Here is a 21,807-nt window from a genome sequence, read left to right on the forward strand (position 1 = left end):
GGCATTTCAGCCGTCTTCGGCCCGGCTTGCTTGAATCCTGATGGTGCAATGAGCAAGGGACTCACATCTGAGTATACCCTTCCACGCTTAGGGTGGACAAAAATATTTACAACAAGGGGTGGTGATGGACAGAGTCTCTGAATTAAGCAGAATACTCTCACCCAGTCAAGAGATCAGGGCTAGATCCAACACCGTTTTTTAGCTCATTGCACCATCCCAGTTTCAGAACCTGGCTGTATGCAAATTAGTCTGTCCCTGGCCCAGTGCATCATGGGAACAGGGCAGACCAGACTACAAAAGCCAATTCTTACACTGGGAAGGAAACAAGCTTCCGGGGACCGGTTTCTGGCATGATCTGTTGAATGGGTAGGAGTGTTCTGATTAACTCAGATACTCTGTCCATCACCACCCCCTTTTTGAAATGATCCTCATGAACCAGCGTGGTCATGTGCTCTAACAGTCGGGAAGCCAAAGCGTGGAAGGGTATGCTGGCCCCTCTGCTTTATATTCTATACGTTGATGAACTGCATAATGAGTTGTCTTAACTGACTATGGACGTCCCGATGATCAAAGGCAACAAACTACCTGCCTTAATATATGTGGATGATGCGGTCCTATTGAGCCGCACACCTAATTCATTGCGCATTTTAGTTGGGGGCTTTGTTGATTTTATGAACAAGTTGGACCTTTGCACAAATGTAAAACATTTTTTTTAATGAGTTGTGGTCCCAAAAAACACTCGGTTAATGTTATTACCTCCGGTTCTGAAAAATTGTTATGCACACACACTTTGCCATATTTGGGTTTAGTATTCTCAGATAGTGGTTCTTGGGCTACTCCTTCGGCACATAGTCGGAGCAACTTTTTAAAGGTTGTCAATTCGATCTTGTGCCTCCCCCAACCCAGAAGAACTGAGGTAGTGTTATCCCTATTGAAAATATATAAAACGCAGTGTATACCTACTGCAACATATGGAGCTGAAGCTGGGGCTATGTGAATTGCAACAGCATTCAGGTAGAAGAAAATAGATTCTGCCGCAGAGTTCTGGGGGCACCGATCTGTTCTTCATCCTTTGAATGCCACCATGAGTTAAAATTGTCCTATATTGAGGACTACATCAGGTCCCGCCCGGCCATTTTTTGGATAAAAGTATGGCAAAATCCAGCAGTCATGTTAACTAGAGAAATCATAGTTGACTGGCTTAAATGTGATAAGGGCAGTGACATACCATGGTTGGCGTCTGTCAAGGCTAGCTGGTCTACTGTAAATCTGTCGCATATCTTTGTGTGTTTTTTTACATTACTTTGCTGCTATTCGTCATACTTCCAGATCCTTATCATATTATGCTGCATCATTTTAGGAACATCTTTGTTATTGGCTCCAACTAAATTATAAGTCTATGATGAACTCGCAGCGCTGATTCTTGCACTATGTATATGTCCTTGTGTGCTTACTGCTTTCAGTCATGCCTTTATTGTTTTAACCATCTATTCATGTATGTATTGATTTCTGTTATGTATATTCGTGCTGGTATTTATTCTGTACTTTTATGGATATCCTTTTATCCGAATAAAGAATGAATTGATTGATTGTACCTTTAATAACGGCTTCAAGACACAGCAACCTGGAGCAGGAAAGTGCTGATATCAGCTTTTGGGGAGCTGTTAATACCACTGCTTTTTTTAAAACAGCAAGACCTATTCTGTTGGCCAATGCTTGTTTTATATTATCACTTTGGCATACATGGTAAAACATTGTATAATAGTGAATTACCGTTGTGACATACAAAATGCATTGATGCAGAGAACTACTGATTACATCTGCCTTTAATCTGCGATTAAGATCTTTATGCCATAACATATATTTCCCCATTGTAATTTCAGTAAAGTATTTAACTATATATATTTAACCGGCGCATTATTTTACTGCCATACTCGCCCTGTTTTAAAGAAAACACTCATTCTTTTGCAAGGAAAGTTTATTCATTTAAGTATATATTATAGATTTTGTAATTTACATCAGTCTTGTACAAAACTAGGAGTTCTCTTTTTTTGTAAATACATAAGATACATTTTCAAATGATATAGGAACACACAGATTATTATTGAACATATTGACTGTCATTATCTGGCTCTCAGTGCATCAACACATTGCACACACTTGGATTCTGTCCTGCTGGCGCTTCATTATTTGTAGATTAAAGTATTCCTTTTTGATTACAGTTCGATTACATAATGCTAATGACTGCTCTGTGATACCGTATAGAAAGTGATATATAGTAAACAGCAGATTGTATCAGAATCAAATGTTTCTGCTTAGACAAGATGGACCTAGGTACTGGTTTCATCATTTTTATGAAAACTTGTGAGAAAGAATGATTTTAGTCAATAAGCAGTGCTGGCACACTCACCCATGAATTCAGTGTGATTGGGAACTAACTTCCTCTCCTCCTGTCTAGGCAGTATTAGCTCTTGGGCAAGGCAGTACTAGGCGGCTACGCAAGCGCATCCTGCTGATGGGGCTACAAACTTCCCATGGATGCGTCAAATGATGCCCCATGGGTGGGGGATGGGGGGAGAGATGGAGTTAAAATGCCACTTATGATCTTTACTCGACTTCTATATGGGGGAAAAAATCAATTTGGACTAAAACTGACCTGGTAGTTCTGATCTTTGTATGGGTGTCATTTTGCCAACTTTTGTGAATTTCATTCCTACAAGGCTTTCAGGAAGATGTAGAAATGGCATCGTTGCCTTCAGCTCATGGTAAAACTTTAAATATGCTGTGAAAAGTGACTGGGCTTATTTCCCCTGCTTACAGACGTAGGAATTACATTCCTTATTTATTACATCTGCGCTGAAATACTTATTTAGTGAATGCAAAATTATGCATTTTTTTGCTAATTACATACTGGAAACTTGCCCATTGCTTGATAACAGAAATAACAACAGGACAACTACATGAGGACGTTTTACGTCAATGTCTCAAGTGCAGATGAATGGATATTGCTGACTGGATAAGGTCATTGCCTCTTGATAAAAATATTCAGTGACATTCTATTCCTTGACTTTAAATCCCAGGAATGCCATCATCACTGATGGTGTAAAACACGACCAGTGCTATCACGGCCTTACACTTACAGGAGTGACGATGACCTGCCTCACTCGTGAGACGTACCCCACCTACCAACGAGAAACAGGTATATTGTTAGCTCATTTTGCAACATGGTGTTGTGTAAGAAGACCCAGTCTGAACTGTGTATTAGGAATTTCCAAAGTGTGTCAATAGTTATGAGGTTATAACGGCTGTCTATTCACAAAGATGTAAAGTGCAGATATATGTTAAGTCCATGGTAGTTTCTACTGTCCCAAACGTTTACCAGTGCTGAATTTGGTTCCTGTAGTCTTTGCTTCCACGAAATAGTGTCATTCTTTTCTGGGACCTCCAAGGATCATTTCATAGGATTCAGTATAAGTAGGAGATACAATCATTGTTGAAGCTGCGGCCACATCAGAAAATAATCAGTGCACTTATAGAGTGTTGCCCAAACCTTCCACAACAAAGCAGAAACATTTAGTATAGAAACTACATATTTATATTGTCTGCGCATTGCATTTCCCATTGAATATGTGCGGGTTGTCAGCATAAGGAATCATCAGTGAAAAAATAGTCAGTTGCTTGTAAACATCATTGTTCTTGGAGTGCATCTGAAAGTTTTTTTTCATGTAAATCAGTATTCAGTACTGAATGTATTCGCTGAAGCAACCAGTACACAGGCAGCGATGATTCCATATACAAGAAGTGGACTGAGGATTTTCATAGAAGACTCTGCTCCTGATGCGGGAGTTTCTGCAAAGAGAGTAAAGACACAAATGTTTAGACACATTGATACGTAATATCTCTTGCTGCACATTTTTGTTCTGATCATTCAAGAATATTTGCATTACCTACTGGTAATCCTAATACCAGCAAATCTACCACCACCGTCCTGTTCTTGCTTTATGAGGTTTGTAAACCTCCATGGAATGCAGACCCCAGTTGCTAAAGACAAAAGAACCTTCCCAATATTATCCTCCTCTGCGTAACACACTTATTTTAGTTGAAAAAGTAATAATTCACATCCAACAGTCATTTAAAGTCAAAAGATTAAATGTTAAAATTTCATCAATATTGACCATTTTTGGATCGTTCGACAGGTCCGGCTAACCTCCTCTGCGTAACCACTCTCATACACCAGGAGGGGGCACAATCCATTTTTTAAAATTAACTACGCTTAGCTATAATTCATCAGGAAAAGGGTCCTCGAGGATTATTGTTATGTAAGGACACAGAAGAGGAAGGTAGATAAGAGTTCATGAGGATTAACACGAAGTAATGCAAGCATTACCTTCTCATTCCTTAGCTTACACACCCCCTTACCATGAGAAAATACTAAAGGATCATGTGAGAGTCTTAATCTCACAGTCCAAACCATCAGCATGCCAGGCATTCCAGAATCACACAACCACTACCAAAATAATTCACTTTAACCTGGATATCAGGCACTCCAACAGGGAATGCGATAACAGATCCCCGTGGAGCCCAACAGATGGTCTAGTTGAGTAAACAACATAAAGTGAAAGACTAGAACTCCGAAGTTCAAATACTGATGACAAGACCACAGCCCAAAAGAGAGAGTGCCAATCAGCATTCTCATAATGCAGGTATACTGTTGCAGGGCCTTGTATCGCACCTAGTCCACCGTCATGAGTATCAAGGGAAAAAGAGGGAGTAGACCCACAAATCCTGTTTGCAACCGAGGAAATCAGACAAAGCAAAGAAAAAAACGGAGCGATAAATGAGAAGAAACAACTCCCTTCCAGGTCTACCCTTCCGTCTGGTAGGGAAACAGAAGAGAGCCTTATGCCAAGCACATAATAGGGCTAACCAAGCTAAAACTAAAGGTTACCATAGACATGTCTCTCGTCCCATGAAGGCATTCTCCTTCAACACAGAAAGCCCAAGGCTTCTTTGCTCAACTAAAGCGGCACCCATAGCAGGTCAGAAGCATCTGTTAGGATTATTATTAGGAAGATTTATAGAGCGCCTGGTTACGCGCCCCGTCGTGTCCCCGCGCTATGGTAAGTGGAGTCAACAGTCCAAGCAGCCATCACAGTCGCCTACCTCCCGTATAAGTAAGTCTTAAGTTTTCTTCTGAAAATAGACTCTGAAAGCTCCAAACGTAGCTCTGTAGGCAGGGCATTCCACTGCTTGGCGGCCAGATATCTAAAAGACCTGCCCCCCCATGCGAGCCTTCTTTATTTTTGGAACTTTCAATAGCCCCATACGGGATGATCGCAACTCCCGTAGAGGCTCATAACGAGTGACCAGACTCCGTAGCGGAACAGGGGCTTTACCGCTCAGAATACGGTGACACGTAGACAGAGCCTTAAACTCCACCCTTCTTCTGACAGGAAGCCAATGTAAGGCCTGGAGCGCTGCTTTAGAGGGAGATCTCCTAGGGAGCCTCAGAACTAAGCGAGTAGCTGCATTTTGCAGCACCTGAAGGCGATTAATGACCTTTCCCGTGGCCCCCAGATACAGCAAATTGCCATAATCTAAGCGCGAGGTGACGAGGGCATGCACAAGTGTCTGACGTGCTGTGATAGGTAGGAGGTCCAAGACCTTCCTCAAGATTTTCAGCACTCCAAAGCATACCCCCAACACCCGGCCAATCTGGGGGCCAAAGGCAAGGTCAACATCAAGCCACACTCCGAGATTCCTTGCTTCCTGACAGGGGACAGGGGTTTCTCCCAGACAGGGAGGCCACCATGCCGACGACCAAACAGATGGTCCTCCCCCCACCACGAGTACCTCGGTCTTGCTGCCGTTGAGTTTCAGACAGTTGGCGGACATCCAGGTTGCCAATTCTTGCATGCAAGCTCTGAAACTGTCCGCCGCAAGACCAGGCCTACGTGAGAGGGAGATGACCAACTGCGTGTCGTCGGCATAGGACACTAGGCACAGACCATGACTTTCAACTATCGCCGCTAGCGGGGAGACATAAAGATTGAACAAAGTTGGGCTCAGGGACGAGCCCTGTGGCACGCCCTGGCCCAAAATTATCTCTCTAGAATAGCATTCTCCTAGGCCCGACTTGATAGCATCTGCTTGTCAGGAAGGACTGGATCCATCCAAGCGCTGCTCCTGATACCCCTCCATCATTCAGACACTGTAGGAAGATGGAATGTGCTACAGTGTCGAATGCTGCGCTTAGGTCCAAAAGAATCACGGCCATAGTCTGGCCCTCATCCACACCCTGTCATAGAGCCTCTACTGCCATAAGAAGTGCTGACTCCGTCGAGTGTCGAGGACGGAGGCCAAACTGAGAATCGTGGAGCAGGGAAGCCTCTTCCACAAAATTCATCAGTTGAAGGTTCACAGTTTTCTCCGCAACCATCGCCAAATATGGCAGGAGAGAGATGGGACGGAGATTTTCTAATCTATCATAACTGATATTAGTTTTTTATTGCAAAGGAAGGACCACCGCCCGTTTCCAGGCACTTGGTACAGTATGGGTCTCAAAGGAGGTGTCAAGGAGATGACGAATGTACGGCTCTAATACATGCAAACTGCCCACCAAACGTTTGGGCGTAGTGGGGTCCCTAGGAGAGCCTGACTTGATAGACCCACAGAGTTGGATGAGTGCCTCAGTAGGCGAGGTGGTGAATGTGGTCAGCATCCGTTGATCCCCCCTCATCCTAGCTTCCTCCTTGAACTCAGGGCCTTTGCTAGCTTGGCTAGGAAAGGCAGAGTAGATCTTTGCTACCTTATTAGAGAAAAACTCTGCTATGCGATTGCAGCTGTCCACCGAGCAGAGTTCTTCTGGAACTGCCACAGGCTTCCCAGCCGAAAGTGTTTTATAAATTAGAAACTGTTCCTTCATGGAGTTTTCTGCTTCCTTAATCCTGATGTCATAATACTTCGTCTTAGCCTTCCTAATAAGTCTGTGATAGATGCGTCTGCTGTTTACATAGTCAGTTTTAGCTTGAGTGGCATAGGCTATCCTCCACTGTCTTTCTGCGCGTTTACACGCGACCATGGCCGCTCGCACTTCCTCGCTGTACCATGGAGCCATTCTCTGAGCGCGGCCCCCCGTTCTGGCCAGGACGAGCGGGGCAACATGGTCCAGGGCCTCAGTGATACCCTGATCTAGATTCGTGTTGGCTTCCTCCACATCCCCCCCCCAGGGTTGCCCCCCAAAACGAGTGCCTCATTGAACCTGGCTTGGGAGAAGGCAGCCCATCTACGCCTTGGATGTTTTGGTGCAGACTGCTCCAATAGTCTGGCTCCCTGAGTGTGGATCAAAAGGGGAACCAGGTGATGATCTGACCAAGGGATAGGTACGGGGGTCAGGGCCTCCACCTGTCCCCAGTTGGCGAATATGGGGTCCAGTAAATGGCCCCGTTGATGGGTGGGATCGTTAACTTTCTGCTCAAGCTGAAGTGCCTTCATCTCTTGACAGAAGTCCCCGGCCGTCTTGTCCGCAGGGTCATCTCGGTGTAAGTTGAGGTCACCCAACACTAGAAACTTATCTGCGCGTAATGCGGCCTCTGTGATGCCTTCTACCAGGCTTTCGCTAAATCTCGCAGCCGGGCCAGGCGACCTGTATATCAAAAGGCCCTTCACTGTACAGCCTCCATTCACCAAAATGGAGAAAGCGCCCGCCTCACTATCCTTAATCATAATCTGCTGCATCTGGCAAGGAAGCCCCTACAATAGCTATCCCACCCCCTTTCCCTATCAATCTGTCTAGCCTTAGCAGGGAGTAGCCTTCCGGAATGGCTTCAGTGGCCTCTGGAGTACAGTCCGACTCTAACCATGTTTCCGTGAGGAAGACTAGATCCCATTGCTTCTCACTGAGGAGATCATATATATCTAGTTTGTGTTTAAGTAAAGACCGAACATTCAATAGGCCACAAACCAGATTGCGAGACTCATTGGTTTCTGCATTGGCCCGATTATATGTATAATGGCAATGCCTGCAGCCAGTATGTTCCTCAGCCCTCATGCCATGTAGACATGCGCTGCTGCGACATGAGTTGCGGAGGGACAGCAAGTCATCTCTGCTCCAGCGTAGATGACCCGTCGGAGGGGCAGGGGGCATGGCCCTGGCCCGCGACCGGCCTCGGACGGGCGCAGACGGGCTTAACTTAGGCGCAACTTCGGCGCGCCTTCATCGCGCCCGCTGCGCTCGTCCCCTGCGCTGCCGATAGCACATCCGCCTTATATCCCCCCCAGCGTCCAAGCAAATAGAGCGCTGCACGTAGCCACCGGAAGTAGCTGGCTCGGACCTTCCACGCCCTCTGCTCGAACGGTGCGAGGATTACCTCAAGACGAGATACCAACCAGGGGAACTGCACTTACAGTCTTCTGCTGGACATAAGACAACCATTACAGAAATGAGGTTGGTCAGAGTTTAAAAAAAATTTCAATTAGGCTTGCAGACAGCCAATTCTTTAAATGTCCAATTTCACACAATCAACAACTTCATTTTAAATTATACTTAAGGAGATTCAATTTAGACAATTCAATTCAAAATCTTTTTTGGCATTTATTTATGCAAAGTTCCAATCAAATTGCAGCCAATGGTTCATTATAACGATGCAGTAGACATGTAATTGTAAATTCATTACATTCGAACATTCAAAACAGTGCTCTCAGTGAGAAGGGAAGGGGTGAGTGAAGTGAGTGGGACACGGTAAAGGTGTGGTGACATTTTTGTGGCATCATTTCGCATTTAAGAAGCCTTTACACCTAAATCAATTTGCAAAGGTTCCAAGTAATCATCACACATAGAGAGCGAGACACAGTCTCTTATTTCAGTCCTATGGTGTGAGGTAAGCAAAGCGTAGTTCTACGTTTCGACCCCTGGATTACGCTAAAGGGTTGCTTTCAGCCTCATGTTGGGGTCTTCATCAGGAAAGAGGGGAGAGAGCCTAGGGGGCAAGATAGACACATGTATCAGTGATTGTGCGCTTTAAATAATTAAGAAGTGGATAAAAGAAACAAGGGATGTGGTATTTACCTACATCAAAAGACGGTGGACGTCTGTGCCGTCTATAAAGGGGCCAGGGTGCAGCTCCCAAAGTTAATCTGAAACATTGATGAATTAAAAAACGACGTCAGGGTGCTAGTTGATACCAAACTGCCAGAGGGTGAATGGTCGGAAGGAAAAGGACTTACTTCCACGTTATACTGTTCAGTGAAAACGCTGTGGGCACATCCCTCATACACGGGGACCTCAAGTGCTCCTTAGCTGTAGTGAGAGAAAATAGCGCATTGAAACATGCCAGACACGGGCATGGATTGGTATACAAAGTTAGTGAGAAGGGCTAATTCTATGGTCAAGGCAGGAGGGGTTGGGACTGGGTTGGGACTGCATCCTCACACCAGACAATCCACACAGGGGGATGATAACAACTTGGCACCGTTACATCGACGATGTTATAATGGTATGGTCCGGAGATGAAGACACCCTCCAAGCTTTCTTAACCTGGCTTAACAACCAATCCTTAGACATCAAATTCACGATGCATATGGATAGAGAGTCGATCGACTTCCTTGATATTAGTATCAAGGAGAAAGACGGATACCTATACACCACGCTTTTCCGCAAACCATCAGAGAGAAACTCTCTCCTACGCTACTCCAGCCACCACACGAGGGGACTGAGAGATAACCTACCCTTTGGGCAGTTTTTGCGCCTTCGAAGGAATTGCTCACAAAAAGAAGACTTCTTTAAGGAATCAGATGAACTCATTAACCGTCTGATCGATAGAGGCTACCCTAAACGCCTCGTGAAGCGTTCCCGCAAGAGAGCCTGGTTCCAGGATCGTTCAACCCTACTTGAAACCAAGAAACGAACTTCGTCATTGGAACGCATGATATGTGTAACAACATTCTGCACCCAGAGTAATACTATAAGAAAAAGTGTCAACAAACATTGGGGCCTGGTGGCAGACATCCTTGAGGTGCCGGAACCTCCCATGCACGCCTTCAAGAAAGCGAGAAACGTCAGAGACATGGTGGTACGATCCCTGCTGGAAACCCCACAGGCACCCACGATCCAGAGCCTATGGAATCTACCGGAAATTGTTGGACACTTCAAATGCACCTCCTGCAAAGCATGTCCCATGTGCTGGGAGACCAAACAAATTCAATACAACAACGTCACGGTCAATCTTAAGTCGCTGACCAATTGCAACTCCAGTGGAGTGATCTACGCAATTCTGTGCCCCTGTGACCTCATGTACATAGGTCAAACTATACAAAAGGTTAAGAACCGTATTTTTCAGCACTGCAGCAGAATCCGGTGCTCCACAACCGGGGCCCCATTGGTGGAACATTTCAAAGAAAGGAATCATACTCCTGAATCTCTACGCTGGCTAGTGATAGAGAAAGTCTGCCTGGGACCACGGGGAGGCAACCTTACCTCCATCCTCAACACCAGAGAATGCAAGTGGATGCAAAAATTCCAAACTATAAGGAGAGGGCTGAATGAACTCGAGGCGAATTTCTCTCAGATGGCTAGTTTATGTCCAGAATGAATACCCTGGGGCATCCAGACTCTATAATCCACTCTCTAGTGCATTAGCTGAATAGTGGGTACTTTTGTTATTTATATCCCACAACAATGAAAGATTTTTAAATTGCTCTTGGTCCTTGCTACGACCCCTCAGACATTACTGGCAAATTCTGTCATGTAGCCCACACTGAATTGACCACCAAGTGCTTCAATTGGTCATATTAGGACGTGCTCTGACTCCGGTCACTTGCTGTTCTATAAAGATACACTGCTAATTTTGGTATGCGGCGCACGCTCAACTCACCACCTAGTGTACCATAACTATTCACACTTGATTGTGTTCTGATTGTGTGATGTTTGCGATTGTATTAAGATACAATGTTTGATATTGTACGTTCTTGCATACCCCATAACCACATTGTAGGTTCATATGCTAATGATCAAACTATGTTCTTTCAGTATTTCAAAATCGTATGTATATTTTAGAGTTTCTTGTCTGCTCGCTTAATTCGATTTTTTATTGCATTTGATGCAAAACCGCTTGCCATGTACTGAAACATCACGGGGCGGGTCTGTAATTGCGTACTGTGACGATCAAACTATGTTCTTTCAGTATCTCGAAATGGCTTGAAAAATCGCATGTCCATTTCAGAGCTTCATGTCTGCTCGATTAATTCGATTTAACTACATCTGATGCAAAACCTATTGCCATTCACTGAAACATCACGGGGCGGTTTTATAATTGTTTACTGTGACGACCGATCCTGTTTGTTTACAGACCCCCCCTGCAATCCTCCGCTCAGAGCGATTCGATAGTAGACGCTCCCTTGACCTTCCAGTGCGGTTCCGCCCTACCTCCGCGCTGATTGGCCGCCTGAGACGAGCCCTTTCTTTCGTCTTAACCGGCACCCAGCGGCTGCACCGCGAGTCTTCACTCGGATGCAGCGCGCAGCTGGAGCGGGAATCCAGCTCTTGCGGTCCCGTTCTAAGGTGAGATCCCAACCCCTCCTGCCTTGACCATAGAATTAGCCCTTCTCACTAACTTTGTATACCAATCCATGCCCGTGTCTGGCATGTTTCAATGCGCTATTTTCTCTCACTACAGCTAAGGAGCACTTGAGGTCCCCGTGTATGAGGGATGTGCCCACAGCGTTTTCACTGAACAGTATAACGTGGAAGTAAGTCCTTTTCCTTCCGACCATTCACCCTCTGGCAGTTTGGTATCAACTAGCACCCTGACGTCGTTTTTTAATTCATCAATGTTTCAGATTAACTTTGGGAGCTGCACCCTGGCCCCTTTATAGACGGCACAGACGTCCACCGTCTTTTGATGTAGGTAAATACCACATCCCTTGTTTCTTTTATCCACTTCTTAATTATTTAAAGCGCACAATCACTGATACATGTGTCTATCTTGCCCCCTAGGCTCTCTCCCCTCTTTCCTGATGAAGACCCCAACATGAGGCTGAAAGCAACCCTTTAGCGTAATCCAGGGGTCGAAACGTAGAACTACGCTTTGCTTACCTCACACCATAGGACTGAAATAAGAGACTGTGTCTCGCTCTCTATGTGTGATGATTACTTGGAACCTTTGCAAATTGATTTAGGTGTAAAGGCTTCTTAAATGCGAAATGATGCCACAAAAATGTCACCACACCTTTACCGTGTCCCACTCACTTCACTCACCCCTTCCCTTCTCACTGAGAGCACTGTTTTGAATGTTCGAATGTAATGAATTTACAATTACATGTCTACTGCATCGTTATAATGAACCATTGGCTGCAATTTGATTGGAACTTTGCATAAATAAATGCCAAAAAAGATTTTGAATTGAATTGTCTAAATTGAATCTCCTTAAGTATAATTTAAAATGAAGTTGTTGATTGTGTGAAATTGGACATTTAAAGAATTGGCTGTCTGCAAGCCTAATTGAAATTTTTTTTAAACTCTGACCAACCTCATTTCTGTAATGATTCACTGACCCAGGTCTGGAGTTCATAAGGGCCAACCCCTTTTTTGTACTCGGACATAAGACAACAACCTAAGTCATTTGGTACCAAATGGTAACAAATGCATGGGCAACACACTCCCCTTGGGGGTTTAACCTAGATTCACCCATGCCAGAGGAGCATATAGAAAGAAGATGGGTAACAGAAAGCCGAGTTAGAACACAACATGAAATCGTTATACAAGGAACCCTGATGGGGACACTGGGCCAAGCAACAAGGGTAAGCCATCTAGGAAGAAGTGGTGGCAATAAATCAACGAGGCAGGAAGAATAAGGCAAAGGCCTGCTCAGAATTGGATCCAAGAGCACAGAGTCCAGACGCTCTAAGGTATTCTTTCTTTTTTCCACTATAACTAGCTAGGTTAAATGTCACCACTTAAGGACTTGGGGGTTCAAACCCTGTTAACATTGTCGAAAGAAAATATCCCGGTCAGAACCTCATGTCATTTGTATGTGGTACATGTGACCTGATCATGATCCTTCAACATGTGACTCCTTCACCTCTATACACCATAAAGTCCATCAGAGAGGTATGGAGTCGATAGAGACACTCACAGTCCCTCAATCCTTCCTAATGAGAGTCTTCTAACAAGGAGCAATACTCTAAGTGATACTCCCACAAAAAGCATATGAAGCACAGTAACAAAGACAAGTTCTTTTCTCCTTTACAGAAATAGTCCTGCCCCTCGAACCGTTTGGAGAATAAATAGAACCTTTCCTCAGTGCCCGACTCATCCTCTTCTTTCTTGGAGTCAATTACAGCTCTCAAGAAACCTTGTTTGGAGTGTCCGGCTCTGTCTGGTCTTTTTAAGTTGCCAAAGCTGGGCCAGACCCTTTGGACCCTGCTCTTCAAGCAGCTCCTCCCAGAAACCAGCGGCCATCATGCCAGCTGGGACTGTGGCCTCTGCTCTGCTTCCATGGCAACCATCCCCATGCAACACGCTAGTGCTATTGACTTCAATCCCACTTCCAATATTCCTTCAACATAACTCCAGGGGATCATTCAACCCTAAGGTTAAAAACCTCCTATGAGCCAGGTCTCTTGTTCGCCTTCTTCCCACAGCCTTGTGGTTTGCACCTAATGGAAGAACTCTTTGGCTCAGATTCAGGTGTGCTTCATATGCACAACCTGAATTTTAGGAACATTGTGAAATTGCTTCGGAAGTCAATAACCTCTTCCTCTTCATCAGACACATTCTGGGCCTTTAGAGTGCTAATGGCCTTGAAATATCTTCGGAGGGTGAATTTCAATAGCCTTCGGACCCTCCTCCTGAGGAATTTCGTTTATTCACTACAGCTGAACTGTAATCGGTGCTGTCTGGAGAACCCCTTTTCATAAGCTACATTTAACAGTCATCTCGCTGTGTACAATGGACCTATACCTGATGATCCAAAATTATTGGTGATTCAACCGTCTTCAGCAAAACGAAATCCCTCCCCTTTCCCTACAACAGTACCGGTAATGTACAGTAATGCTGGGTCTGGTGACTCAGTGGACTAATGCCTCCACTGCAGGGACCTGTGTTCAACCTCATGGTCACAGGTTCAAATCCCGGCGGGTCCACTCAGCCTTTCATCCATCTGAGGTCGATAAAATGAGTACCGTTGAGTTGGGTAACAAGAAACATCTGTTATTCAGCGCCAAGATACCCCTGGGTGAATGTGCGCTTCACAAATACACATGTTATGTAGTGTTACCAGACCATGATTTCAAACACCTCGACTCCAAGGAGTTCCAGGTTTTGCTTTTGACAGTCTGGTCCGTCACACCATCAACACCACATCTATGTCCGAATCCCGTGGAATACGGCAAAGTTGGCTAAGTTTAGCCTTCCAGTTCAAATGAACGGTCATTTTTTGAGTTGGTTAAATAGTCTTGATGCTTGAATAAAGATTCTGAAATGCGGATTGGACTTAGCTGATGTGATGCCCGCTCTATGGCTGTTACTCAGCATAAGCACATCTGAATGTGTTCCACTGGATTTTTTGGGACATCAAGGCTGCCCACATGATTATGCTGTTTGATAGTGAGAGAGATTCAAGAGCAACTGCACTATATTAGATTGGGATCTCCAATAAAACAATTCCGCAAGCATAACCGCCACTTTTGTGGCTTTTTCAATAGTTAGCTAAACCAGCAGCATCAACCCTTCTAGCAGGTTAATACCCTACAAGAATTTGCTGCTTCCTTTGCAGGAGTGTCGGGAATAAGAAACTTCAGCAACAGCAAATCCAGTCCTTCTTTTTCAAAGCTGCTATGATGTGCCCTCCACCATCGGTTTCCAGTTGAGGGTGGGTCTCCCATTGTGTGGCTCAGTGAGATTTCATAGTTATTGATCACTAGATTCCCCAGCTGGTCTGTAAGGGTTATGCTTTCACCTTTCTGTCCACCCTTCCAGATCGTTCACCGTCCAGCACGAAGTGCACATCCGCCCATGCATAGATCTTGGATGTGCTAGTCTTGCTGCAAAATGGGCCTTAGAAATGCTGCCTACAAAGGAGACGGGAACAAGATTCAACTACCTCTACATCTTGGTCAAGAAGGATTGAGGCCTGTGGAGTAACATGGATGTGGGCAGCAGGAAAAATACAAAATGTTCATGAATCAGGTTCTCCTGGCCCTGAACACTCGGATTAGATGGTGTTCTCGTATTTCCAGGAGGCCTATTTCTATCTGCAGATCCTTCCAGCTCACAGAAACTATATCCGCTTCACCCAGGGTCCCTACACTTCCAGGTCAAGGTACAATCTTTTGGCCTATTGTGATCGCTATTAGATTCTTCACCATAGCTCTGGATGTGACCTTTGCTGGCTCCAGACTATCTGCAGCACACTTTGACACTACTTCATTAGTTGAGTCTCTCCATCAACCAGCAGTCGTCCCTCCTCATCTTAGATGAGAGGTCCTCTTTCATTAAAGCAATCCTGGACACAATTTGCATAAGGGCTTTTCCAACGGCTAAGGAGATCTTGGACATTTGGGATATAATTCTGAAATTTTGGACTTCACTCCTGATCCTAGTCCTTCAGATTATTCACCTGTTTAGCTTAATGTTCATGTGCATCCCTCTGGTGCTGTGTGCCAGGTGGTGGGTGAGGTCTTGTCAGTGGTGTTCTAGGAGGCAGTGGCTTCAGTATCAGAAGAGCTTCGTCATCAAATGAAGCTCTACTGCTTGCAGACTTTGACTAGTGGATGGTCCCTTCCAAACCTATGGAGGGTCTTCCCTTTGGTCCTGTGACTTTGTAGGCCACTATTGTTACAGATGCCTCCACTTTGGCTTTTGGCTCTCCTCTGGGCTTTATGATGGTGCAAAGCCTTTAGTCTCTAACAGAACAATACATGTAAATCTCACCATTGGAGATGAAGGCTGTTCGCTTAGCTCTAAAGATATTTTATCCTTCCATCTGTGGCAGTACTATGAACGTTCTTTCAGACAATGCTACCGCTATACAATCGACAGGGTGGAGTGGTTTCATAAACCTTATGCTGACTGGTCTTACACTAGTAACATTGGCCTATGGAATGGGGCATTTTTAGGTGGTGGCTTAACAGGACATTTCCTAGTGGCATCTCATCATGCGAGGAATGCAGATGCCTTGAGTTGTGAGTTCTGCAGAAAGCTCCCAAGGATGATACACAGCTGATTTGCATTGCCCAGGATGGGGCAAGGAGCATTTGGTATTACAATCTGTTGGAACTCAGTTTTCGGCCTCCCTTTTCTCTCTTAGACAGAGTATATATGCTTTTGCAGCAGGATGACTGGGTTGGTCACCCCTGTTCTTCAATTCTTCGGCTGCTAATGGAGATGAGCAGTGCCAGTCGGAGGCATCAACCTTACCCTTAAAGGTAACTGTGTCACCTAAGCTACCTGAAAAGCCACCACCAAGTTAGTCTACGCAGACCACAGACACAGGTTTGTCTCATGATGTTAAGCTACCGGCGTAAATCTTTTTAGGGCTACCTGTCTAACATTCAGCTTTTTGCATTATCCTTTACTCTGGGATCCGGCCTTCTCTGTAGGGTCACCCCAAAACTTTTTGCGTTTACCCTCTACCATTGTTTTTTTAAAATTTGTTTTGGTTGGGCTTAGGACTCTGAGCACTTTAGCGTTGCTAACCATTGTAAAGTGTGAGTGCTCTCTCCTTAAAACATGGTACAATTGGCTAATACCCATATGGAATATTTAGTTTACTTGTAGATCCCTTGTAAAAGGGCACTACTTGTGTGCAGGGCCTGTAAATTAAATGCTAATAGTGGGTCTGCAGCACTGGTTGTGCCACCCATTAAGTAGCCTTTTAAACGTGTGCCTGGCCTGCCACTGCAGCCTACGTGTGTAGTTTTAAACTGCCATTTTGACCTCGTAAAATAAACCTTTTGCCAGGGAACAAACTTCTCTTTTTAATAAACGTTACCCCTATGGTAGGCCCTGAACAGCCCAGAGGGCAGGGTGCAGTGTATTTAAAAAATAGGACATATTATTTTAAGTTTGACATATTCTGGTAGTGAAAACCCCTTAAATTAATTTTTCTTTACTGCAAGGCCTACCTTTCCCACAGGATAACATTGGAGTTACTTTTATACTGTGTCTCAGTCTTTCTTCACCCTTTACCTCCTGTGTCAGGTCTCGTTGGCATCCCGCACAACACACAATGTGGCAACAGGTAAAACACCTTTTGAGATGATGAGGGGAAGGAAACCTTCAACTAAGTTGTTTTTCATCCTGGATGTGGAGAAGTGGGAGTAACTTAGCTACCGAGAATTCTCTCATATGCCCCAAGGAGGGTTTCTTTAAAGTGGGAGACTGGGTCAAAGTCAATCAGGGTGGCGTCAAATCTGGTTTATCTTAGTTTCGTGGTTCTTACAAGGTTAAACAAGTGGGCCACAATAGGTTGAAGTTAAACAATGAGCAAGACTGGAACATGGGAAGAGTGGCGTTATTTCAAAGGGGTGGAGGTACTCCTCTGCAGGAAGGTTTGGATTCAGATTTATCTTTTTCAAACTTGAATAATAAAGAGTCTCAGGTGCTTCCACAAGAGGATGTTGGACAAAGGGCACCCCTGTCTAGTGCCTCTGTGGATGTGAAAGGGGGTGGACGCATACCCATTTACTCACACTACAGCCACAGGGCTCGGTAACAGTTGAGGATACGGGTCCTCATCTTCTCCCCCAGGCCAAAACGGAGCAGCACCTGCTTCAAGTAGGGTCAGTGCATGCAATCGAATGTCTTTTCAGCATTGATGACCAAGAGCATATAGTCACTCGGGATGTGGGAATCCTTTTCGATGAGGTGAAGCACCTGCTTCGTATTTTCATGTTCTGTCTTTGGGGTATAAACACCGCCTGGTCAGTGTCGATTAACCCAGGAAGATAGGGAGCTAGTCGAGTCGTGAGGATACTAGTATAGAGCTTCAGATCGATGTTCAAAAGAGAGCTAGGCCGGTATGCAGCGCGAAGCTGTTTATCCTTACCGGACTTGTGAATTACCACTACATTCGCCTGAAGCATGGAAGGAGGGATTGCCCCAAAGAGGCGAAGGAGTTAAAGAGGCGCGTGAGAAGAGGAGTTAGCGTAGGGCAGAACTGGTAAAAAGCCGCCGTGCAGCCGTCTGGACCCGGTGATTAAGCCACTTTGAACTATCCACTTTAGAAGAAAAGGTGTTACCATCCGTGTTGGAATGGAGAGTGGAGAACAACAGACTCTGATTTTGTATACAATCTTGACAATAACTTATATACCCCGTTATCTATTTTTTAATCAGCTGCCATGAGAAGACATGCTTAGACATGTTCGTGCCCAGTGGGTTGCGGGATGAAGGTGCAGATTGAAAGAAGTATTGTTTGGAAAAGGCAGCCTTATCTATGGCCTAGGCAGCTTGTTCTGCGGGCAGCCTTTGTTTCTTTTTTAATTATTGTTTTATAGATATTGCCACCGGAAAGTTGTTCTGTAATCCAGTCTCTGGAAGTTTTACTATATTTTCCCGTATGGGACATGGGAATGGTGCTGACAGCTTCAGGTCTGGAAAGTCCTCACATTTGTCTAGCAGTGCAGACTTAAGAGTTTCAGCCTCCTACTTCATACACTGAGTCTCCTTATCAATTTGATTACAAAAGGGAGACAAATCTACAAAATGGCATGCCCTCTATCTTCTTTCAAGTTCACAGAGAAAGGGGGAAGAGAGGAAGCCAAAAAGAAAGACTTATTGACCATGTGTCACAAATGCCTAGTATAGAGAGTTTTTTTTATCATACTGACCACCTGGTCTGATGAGATCATTACTTCATCAACCTCCCTCAGGTGTATCTCCTCGGGGGAGTGGAGGTAGCGGCCCTAACAAAAGTGGCAGAAGACAGACACTTTTTTCCTGATAGAGTCTATTCTTTTGCTCTTCTTTTCTGGAGGACCTGACGTTGTGGATCCTAGTTCACTGTAAACTTTTCTGATAGCTGACATAACCAGTACACCAGTGGCGTAACGCAACTAGAGCCACCCCCTAAAAAGTAATGCAGGGGGCCCCACACGGTCCTCACCCAGTCCAGAGCTCCTGCTAGTGCCGGAGGGGTCCCCTGGAGCTTGGGACCCCCCTGCAATGCAGGGACTCTTGTAACGCCACTGCAGTACACCTGATGGAGGTGTTTCCCTTAGCAAAAGGGATCACTTCTGGAGGTCTGTTGGTTTGAGTGAGAATGGTGACAGGAAGGTCTGTGGATCAGTAGCACTACTAGTCTGACTTGGGCTTTGGAAGAAGAGTGTCAGAATGTATTGGGGTCCCATATAGTGATGATACAGCTACAATGTTGAGCCTCTATGTTGCTCTCCACGTTATTTCATGGAAATACCTACATGTAAATACCACATCTTCACCAAGGGAAACTGATAAGCAGTGGAGATTATTCAGTGTCCTCATCAAGGAGGTGTAATTTCATGTGAGTAAAGGAAAATTCATTATTAGAAGATCACTCTGTTCACCCTACTAGGGTATTGTGGGCTGCCAGTGGTCTTGAAAACCAGTATGGCTGACTACTTTGAATCAACATCACAGGGTGTTAGACTTGCATATTGGAGACAGCCTATAACACAATAATGGATGAGACAGCATTCCAATAATACTAGGGCATGTTATATACAAAATGACATGCAACATTAAAATTTGGGGCATTCTAGTTTTCCATTATGGGGTCTTCAGAAATGTTCATAAACACTAGGACTGCCACAATATGGCTGCAAAAATAGGTGCAAATTGTGCTCTAGTGTTAGCAAGGGTTGCACAAATCAGCAAGTGCACTACTTGCCCCTGATTCTAAGGTTGGCATCATAGAAGGTCATGGAGTAACATGCTAATAGGCCACATTATTCCCCATTCTGAAGTACGCAAACTACATGTTTGTGCTATTTATCGTGTGATTTTCAAGCACTAGCAGATAAAAAGGTTTCTGTGTTGCCCATTCTTCAGGAATATTTAGGGCCGGTTCGTGTGAATCCAGGCCGCTTTAACTGGTTGTATGGGGTCTCCTTATGTAGTCCAGCCTCATGCTTGGTTGATCAGACTGCTGACTATGAAGTGTACTCAGATTTGCAGCCTCCCCACAATAGTAAATATGTGGTGACGGATGTTTCTCACAGAGGATGGGAAGATCATTTAAGACCTTTGTCAACCAGTTCATCTGGTGTATAAGACTTGATATATGATATAAAAATGTTTGTTCAAGGTGTGACAGAAGCTTGACAATGAGCCACAAAGCTTTTTCTACTATAATGTTTTATAAAAGAACATCATTGGCCATTATTGTGGCCTATATCATTTTCTTATTACAGGGGTTTCCAAATGTCAGAACGCATTCCTAGTAAGAAAATAACATCACTACTAGCTTTAGTACAGGCTACTAAGGATGCTGTAGCAGGTGAACGTCCACTTTTGGACCACAGGTGTCAATAGTAAACCACATATTTCAGTAACAGGATTTGATGAAATATAAACCTGCTTGTGCCCAATAATTATTCTGAATAACATACACCCAACTGGGAACTTTATATGGATAAAGTAAGTCACCTTAGAGTTCCATGTTCTCATAAAAGCACTCCGGAGCACGGACGCTTCCCAGGTCCATGCTTGAGTTGCAGATCCAGTCCTGGTTTTTGCTTTTTATGCTGGGACTTGTAGCTCTAATTTTATAACCAAATAATAAAGGCTAAAAATCCCAAAATGCAAAGCAAAAGACCTGATGTGACTGAGTTACTCACACATGGAACTAGGATACTCGAGACCTCTGATCACCGGCCTTGTGCCTTAACCCCTTGCATGCTGCCGCGATTCTGCGCCTGTGCGGCAAATTCCGATTGCGGGTGCGGTCATGACGGCCAGAAGCCATCATCAGCACACGAGCACTGTGTGCCATGACGGCTCCCGGCCGTCATCAGCATGTAACGGGGTTAATATGGTCATGGAACTCTTAAGTGACTTGCAACATCCAAGTGATGTACAGTTGTGGGTACATTATTGCATACAGACTTTATGATTAATTTCGGCGGTCAGAAGCAGTAATTTGTAAATTTACTCACGTGGATAAATAACTATGAAACCATCAGGCAGTTGACCGTTGTATCCTGCAACAAGATCGAGTCCGATAGAATTCACTTCATACTGATTGTGTGCGTTGGCCCAAGCCTGCATCACATCACTGTCTTTTATCGAATTAATGTCTTCCAAACTTCTGCCGAGTAGATCTCTTAGCGTCTGAGGACTTAATGGCTGAAATAAAGATGTTCAAACAAATGCATTGTTAGGTTGAACTATACAGAGACATTTACTTTGGATTTTATCACGAAGGAGATTCACCCGTAGACATCTTTGTAAAATAGTGCCTCATTGTAAAGTAGGTAGCTTAATTTTAACAGTGGTTTTCAAATAGATTAAAGAAATGTATGTCTCATCTCGGTGTAGTACAAATTAGTAGAAAGCTTTTAATAATTGACTTAAAAAAAGTTTGAATGCCACCCTAGGCTACACGCTAGTGAGGAGAGCAATAGCTATGAAATGGGGGGCCGCCGATCGACCATTGACAGTAGGCTGGGTGGCAGAGATGGACAAATGCATGATTGCCGAAAAAGATGTTTGTAAGTCCAGGGGCTGTCCAAAAAAATGGGACAAAAAATGGGGCGGATGGAATGCATTTCGGGGGGGAACTGTGTGTTTCACCTTCGGTGGAATTGAAAATGTCAAAAAGGGGGGACAAC

General features: G+C 44.6%; 1 protein-coding gene across 1 annotated transcript in view; it reads right to left on the bottom strand.

Moving 5' to 3' along the window:
- Positions 1–1,960: 1,960 nt before the first annotated feature.
- Positions 1,961–21,807, bottom strand: part of LOC144783948 (uncharacterized) — a 376,042-nt gene continuing 356,195 nt past the window's right edge. Inside the window, exons 50-51 of the mRNA XM_078662677.1 lie at positions 21,133–21,322; positions 1,961–3,849 (exon numbers count right to left, since the gene is read on the bottom strand). Of these exons, the coding sequence (XP_078518803.1) occupies positions 3,731–3,849; positions 21,133–21,322 (309 nt within the window). The 3' untranslated portion in view covers positions 1,961–3,730. The remainder of the gene's footprint in view (positions 3,850–21,132; positions 21,323–21,807) is intronic.

Source organism: Lissotriton helveticus, chromosome 10, assembly GCF_964261635.1.
Source record: "Lissotriton helveticus chromosome 10, aLisHel1.1, whole genome shotgun sequence".
In the NCBI taxonomy this organism is placed as follows: Eukaryota; Metazoa; Chordata; class Amphibia; order Caudata; family Salamandridae; genus Lissotriton; species Lissotriton helveticus.